At 44.9% G+C, this 6884-nt stretch overlaps 1 protein-coding gene across 1 annotated transcript in view; it reads right to left on the bottom strand.

The window, feature by feature from the left end:
• Positions 1 to 215: 215 nt before the first annotated feature.
• Positions 216 to 6884, bottom strand: part of LOC134984874 (oocyte zinc finger protein XlCOF7.1-like) — a 53224-nt gene continuing 46555 nt past the window's right edge. The window contains exon 6 of the mRNA XM_063950353.1: positions 216 to 2090. Within this exon, the coding sequence (XP_063806423.1) occupies positions 1126 to 2090 (965 nt within the window). The 3' untranslated portion in view covers positions 216 to 1125. The remainder of the gene's footprint in view (positions 2091 to 6884) is intronic.

Genomic DNA, 6884 nt, shown 5'->3' with positions numbered 1-6884 from the left:
AACATTTTACACACTCAGAACAAGAAAATGGCCTCTCACCTGTGTGACCTCTCATGTTTAATAAGATCTGATTTGTGTGCAAAACATTTCCCAAACTCAGAACATGGAAATGGTTTCTCACATGTGTGACTTCTCTGATGTGTAAAAAGATCTAATTTTCATGTAAAACATTTCCCACACTCTGAGCAAGAAAATGGCTTCTCACCTGTGTGACATTATTATTATTATTATTATTATCCTTTATTTATATGGCGCCACAAGGGTTCCACAGCACCTAATTACAGAGTACATAAACAAATAATCAAACAGGTAAACAGCAATTTACAGTTGATGACAGTATAGGACAAATACAGGGTAAATAAACATAGTTACATCAGCAGACTACTGGATTTGATGCAGTTGAAGATTCTTAAAGAAAGAATAAGCACATGAGGGAAGAGGGCCCTGCTCGTGAGAGCTTACATTCGAGCTTACATTCTAAAGGGGAGGGGTAGACAGACAGGGGTGACACAGATGGGGTACATAGAGAGCGTGAAACATAGGGTGAGGATGAGATTTGGCTGGGTTTGGTGAAGTGGATCTTGAGAGCCTGTTTAAAGTTTTGTAGAGAGGTGGAGAGTGTGAGGGGGAGAGGTAGGGAATCCCAGAGAAATGGTGCAGCACGTGAAAAATCTTGGAGGTAGGAGTGGGAGGAAGTAATCCGTAGGCAGGAGAGTTGGCGTGCATTAGAAGAACGAAGAGGACGGGTGGAAGTGTAAAGGGAGATAAAGTCAGAGATGTAGATAAACTTTTGATCGGGGTCATTTGGGTAGTTTCTGTTGTCATTATGATTTAAAAAGCGTAAACACAGTTGTTTGACAATAAATGGCTTTACCCAACCACATGAGTGAAAGAAAAGTTTGTGAGCTATTCATATTCGCTGACAAATGGCCAGAAAATCACAAATTCTGCTAGGGTATGTAAACTTATGAGCACAACTGTATAACAAGATCTAATTTCCATGTAAAACATTTCCCACACTCTGAGCAAGAAAATGGCCTCTCACCTGTGTGACTTCTCTCATGCTTAATAAGATCTGATTTGTGTGCAAAACATTTCCCACAATCAGAACATGGAAATGGTTTCTCACCTGTGACTTTGCTGATGTGTAACAAGTTGTGATTTCCAGGTAAAACATTTCCCACACTCATAGCAAGAAAATGGCTTCTCACCTGTGTGACGTCTCTTATGTTTAATAAGATCTGATTTCTGTGCAAAACATTTCCCACACTCAGAACATGGAAATGGATTCTCACCTGTGTGACTTCTTTGATGTATAACAAGATGTGATTTCTGGATAAAACATTTCCCACACTCAGAGCAAGAAAATGGCTTCTCACCTGTGTGACTTCTGTTATGTCTAACAAGATGTGATTTGTGTGCAAAACATTTCCCACACTCAGAACATGAAAATGGCTTCTCACCTGTGTGACTTCGCTGATGTATAACAAGATCTGATTTGCGTGCAAAACATTTCCCACACTCAGAACATGGAAATGGCTCCTCACCTGTGTGACTTCGCTGATGTATAACAAGATCTGATTTGTGTGCAAAACATTTCCCACACTCAGAACATGGAAATGGCTTTTCACCTGTGTGATATCTCTGATGTTTAATAAGATCTGATTTGTGTGCAAAACACTTCCCACACTCAGAACATGGAAATGGCTTCTCACCTGTGTGACTTCTCTGATGTGCAACAAGATCTGATTTGTATACAAAACATTTCCCACACTCAGAACATAGAAATGGCCTCTCACTTGCCTTACCTGTCTGTGGGTAAATATGCTTTGTGTTCTGTGTAAAACATCTGGCACCTATAGAACAGGGAAACTCTATATCTACTGTCAGAACTGTACCAGATACACCAATATCAGAGTGATCAGAAGAACATTTCCCAGGATCAGAGGGATCAGCTGATAGACCTGGATGTATAATTGGGGTAATGGGGTTATCTCCTGGAGATTCTTGTCTACTGTCATTTTCTTTTATGTCACAATCCGGGGATAACATTAGATGTCCTTCTGAGATATTCCTGCTTGTGTGTCCATCTGCTGGAAATAAAATACATTATGTAAATGTGACTTTTCTGTAACAATATTAATCTTGCAAATAATAGATGACTCTCTGGGACACTTAATTGTAAATGTGTGTGTATAATAAAACATAACTTTTAATGAAGGCTTTATAATATTGTGTCTCAGACTATCATTGTGTCCACCCTCCGGAAAACACTCTCAATAACAAATGTAATATTATAATAAGACTTAGATATATCTCTCTCTTGTACTGGTAACTAACCATGAAGTATAAATGGAGATGTAGTCACTCGCCAACTCCTATGTCAGCACCAATATAAAATAATGGATGGGGAACATATCGTATGAATTGGAGATTCTAGATGAACAATAACATCAGTCATATGAGCTGATGGATCAGAGAAATGTCTCCTAACGTTACTCCTGGAAGCATTGGTAAGGTAGCATTCCTTTATGTGTGTGCTCATACGCTGGTAAGCCTGTACAAGTGTTACCCTTATATAAGGTATATTGCTACAGCAGAGTAGATGTGGAACAAGGTACTTTACATGCCATACATCATATGATACACTGTAATCATCATCATCTGCTAGGTTATAATCTACTTTATTATTTTACGTCCTAGGGGATGCTGGGGATAAATTTAGTACCATGGGGTATAGACGGGTCCTCTGGGAGCAACTGGCACTTTAAGAGTTTAATAGTGTCGGCTGGCTCCATGCCCCTCCTACCAGACTCAGTTTAGAAAATGTGCCCAGAGGAGCCGGTCACTGCTAGGGGAGCTTCTAGGAGTTTTCTTATTTTTTTATTTCTAGAGTTAATTAGGTTACAGGAAGGCTGCTGGCAACAGACTCCCTGCTTTGTGGGACTTGCGGAGATGATGCTCATCCTTCGCAAAGAGGGAGTGAACATAGGCCCTCATTCCGAGTTGTTCGCTCGCAAGGCGATTATAGCAGAGTTACACACGCTAAGCCGCCGCCTACTGGGAGTGAATCTAAACTTCTTAAATGTGCGACCGAAGTATGCGCATTATTGCGATCACAAACGAGTTAGCAGTTTTTGAGTAACTCCAGACTTACTCTGCCTGTGCGATCAGTTCAGTGCTTTTCGGTCCCGGCTGACGTCATAAACACACCCAGCGTTCGGCCAAGCACTCCCACCGTTTCTCCAGACACGCCTGCGTTTTTTCCGGAAACAGTAGCGTTTTGAGTCACACGCCCTTAAAACGCCGTGTTTCCGCCCAGTAACACCCATTTCCTGTCAATCACAATGCGAACGTCGGAGCGATGAAAAAGCCGTGAGTACAAATACTATCTTCATAGTAAAGTTACTTGGCGCAGTCGCAGTGCGAACATTGCGCATGCGCACTTAGAGAATTTTCACTGCGATGCGATGAAAAACTCCGAGCGAACAACTCGGAATGAGGGCCATAATTCCGTATCTGGATGATCTGCTGATCTTCCAAGGAGAAGCTGGTGCAGAGTACTGCGCTCTCAACTCAACTTCTCTGGGATCATGGGTGGATCCTGAACCTTCCAAAGTCACATTTGGAACAGACAAGGAGACTGCCCTTCCTGGGGATGATACTCGACACGGAAGTGCAGAGGGTGTTTCTACCGGTGGAGAAAGCGTTGGAGATCAAATCAATGGTCCAGGATGTCTTGAAACCTCCCCGGGTATTGGTTCATCAGTGCATTCGCCTTCTGTGGAAGATGGTAGCCTCCTACAATATGGAAGATTCAATGCACGGTTCTTCCAGCTGGATCTCCTGGACAAGTGGTCGGGATTGCATCTTCACATGCACCAACGGATATGCCTGTCGCCGAAAGCAAGAATTTCACTCCTCTGGTGGCTGCAAACTTCTCACCTGCTCAAGGGCCGCAGGTTCGGGATTCAGAGTTGAATTCTTCTAACCATGGATGCAAGCCTCAGAGGTTGGGGAGTAACGTCTAAGCATTACCATCGGATTTGGAAAAAGTATGTGTCTTGGTGTGAATCCAAGAAGTTTCCTACGGTGGAGTTTCAACTGGCATATTTTCTCCTTTTTCTGCAAGCAGGTGTGGATGTTGGCCTACGCTTGGGCTCCATCAAGATCCAGATTTCGGCATTGTCTATTTCCTTCCAGAAACAATTGGCTGCTATCCCTGGGGTTCAGACTTTCTTGAAAGGAGTTCTGCACATCCAAACACCCTTTGTGCCTCCTATGGCACCTTGGGATCTTAATGTGGTGATGCAGTTCCTGCAATCGGATTGGTTCGAACATTTACAGGAGGTGGACGTAAAGTTTCTTACTTGGAAGGCGGTCACGTTGTTGGCCTTGGTTTTGCTGCCAGATGTTTGTCAGAATTTGGGGGCATTGTCGCACAAGAGCCGCTACTTGATTTTCCATGAGGATAGAGCTGAGCTCAGAACGTGTCAGCAATTTCTCCCTAAGGTTGTGTCGGCTTTTCATATCAAGCAACCTATTGTGGTGCCAGTGGCTACTGACACCTCAATTACCTCAAAGTCCTTGGATGTCGTGCAGGTTTTGAAAATTTATGTGAAGAGAACTACTCGTCACAGGAAGTCGGACGCACTATTTGTACTTTATGATCCCAACAAGATTGGTGTCCTGCTTCTAAGCAGACAATTTCACGCTGGATCAGGCTTACTATCCAGCATGCTTATTCCACGGCAGGATTGCCAGTTCCAAAATCTGTTAAAGGCCCACTCTACCCGTAAAGTGGGTTCTTCCTGGGCAGCTTCCCAGGGTGTCTCGGCTATTCAGCTTTGCCGAGCAGCTACTTGGTCAGGGTCGAACATGTTTGCTAAGTTTTACAAGTTCTATACTTTGGCCTATGAGCACCTCAAGTTTGGTCAATCGGTTCGGCAGGAACCTCAGCACTTTCCCTCCTGTACTGGGAGCTTTGGTACATCCCCATGGTACTAAATGGACACCAGCATCCTCTAGGACGCAAGAGAAAATAGGATTTTAATTACCTACCGGTAAATCCTTTTCTCATAGTCCGTAGAGGATGCTGGGTGTCCACCCTGTGCTTCGTATTACTGCATTGTTACTTGGTTCAGTATTGTTGGTTTAGCCGTTGCTGAATTGTTCCAAGTTGGTTAGTTTGGCTTTCCTTTTTGTTATGTGTGAGCTGGTGTGAATCTCACCACTATCTGTGTATTTCCTTCTCTCAAAGTATGTCCGTCTCCTCAGGCAAAGTTTCTAGAATGAGTCTGGAAGGAGAGGCATAGAGGGAAACTAGTCCACACTATTAAACTCTTAAAGTGCCAGTGGCTCCCAAAGGACCCATCTATACCCCATGGTACTAAATGGACCCCAGCATCCTCTACAGACTACGAGAAAAGGATTTTCGGTAGGTAATTAAAATCCTATTTTTACAACCCCATCATCAGTGTCTTACCTCTATATTCTCAATAGTAATAAGGATGATGTGTGTACGGTAAGTATGATATAGAGAAGTACATATCAGAATCTATACAGCTGCCGCCATACTTCTGCTTCTCATACGTGTGCTACTGGCAGCAGTGAACATCTGAGTGAAAGTGCAGGGAAGACAGCAGAGTCTGATGAGATAGAGCAGGGGTGGGGAACCTCAGGCCCGAGGGACGTATAAGGCCCACAGAGCCACTTGATCCGGCCAGGCCAGGCTCACCTAGCCGGGCGCCCGCTGAGATTTTGTTACTAGTGGGTGCCTGGCTTCTTACCCTCAGTAGCAGCCGGAGGTAGGAACTCACTCCTGAGCTCCGGCTTCCGGCTCTGGCAGTGTGCGTGTGCTGCTGTGCGGTGTTATGGAAGAGATGTCATGACTTCTCTCCCATAGTTCTGAGGAGCAAGCGGCCAGGTGGATGGCAACGGTCCCGAAGCAGGAGCGGGGCTGGTGAGTATTGGGTTTTTTCTTTTAATGTGTGTGCGTAAGCGTCGCTACTAGGGGGCATATCTAATGGGGAATAACAACTGACTGGTGGCATATCTAATGGGGCATAACTACTGACTGGTGGCATATCTAATGGGGCATAACTACTGACTGGTGGCATATCTAATGGGACATAACAAGTGATGGGGAATACTTACTGGGGGCATATCTACTGGGGCATAACGACTGGGGGTATATCTACTGGGGGCATAACTACTGACTGGGGGCATATCTACTGGGGGCAGGCTCATTTTTAAGTTGATAATTTTTGTATGGCCCCTGAAGGATTTTATAAATATCCAAATGGCCCTGGGTAGAAAAAAGGTTCCCCACTACTGAGATAGAGATTGGATCTGCCTTTGCAAGGATGTACCACCCCTGTTAGTATATAAAATAATAAATAAGAGGAGCATGGTCCATCCAGATGTGTTTTCTGGAGCTCTCCTCACTAAGTGGCTTCTTATCTACCCTACCTGATAGCTCTCAGCCGCTGCTGGGACCAAGACCCAATCTATTAAGTCCCCCACTCCTACTGCCCTACAGCCGCTCGCTCCGAGCCCAGTTTACTGCCGCAGCCTAGTGACGCCTATGAAGCCACGGGATGTATTCTGGGGCTATGTGCGCCCAGTCTTTCCTGCACGCTCCAGACACCTGACTTGAAGGCACTTTTGGCTCAGGCGGGAGTACTTGCTCTCCAGATAACACAAGTGCGCAGCTCCCGCTACTACTGAGGACAGAAGGGGCTGCCCACAGTCACCGGAGCCCGGCGGTGGTATTGGGAGGTGAGGTGGCTGCCATTTTGGATCCTGGTTCCCGGCCATCGCATGCTTTGCCTTCTGCCTTCAATAAGGTTTAATATAAATAAGTGTCCTGACGGCTGGACCGG

This window comes from Pseudophryne corroboree (genome assembly GCF_028390025.1).
Source record: "Pseudophryne corroboree isolate aPseCor3 chromosome 3 unlocalized genomic scaffold, aPseCor3.hap2 SUPER_3_unloc_9, whole genome shotgun sequence".
Classification (NCBI taxonomy): domain Eukaryota; kingdom Metazoa; phylum Chordata; class Amphibia; order Anura; family Myobatrachidae; genus Pseudophryne; species Pseudophryne corroboree.
This window is presented reverse-complemented; position numbering and strand designations above follow the sequence as displayed.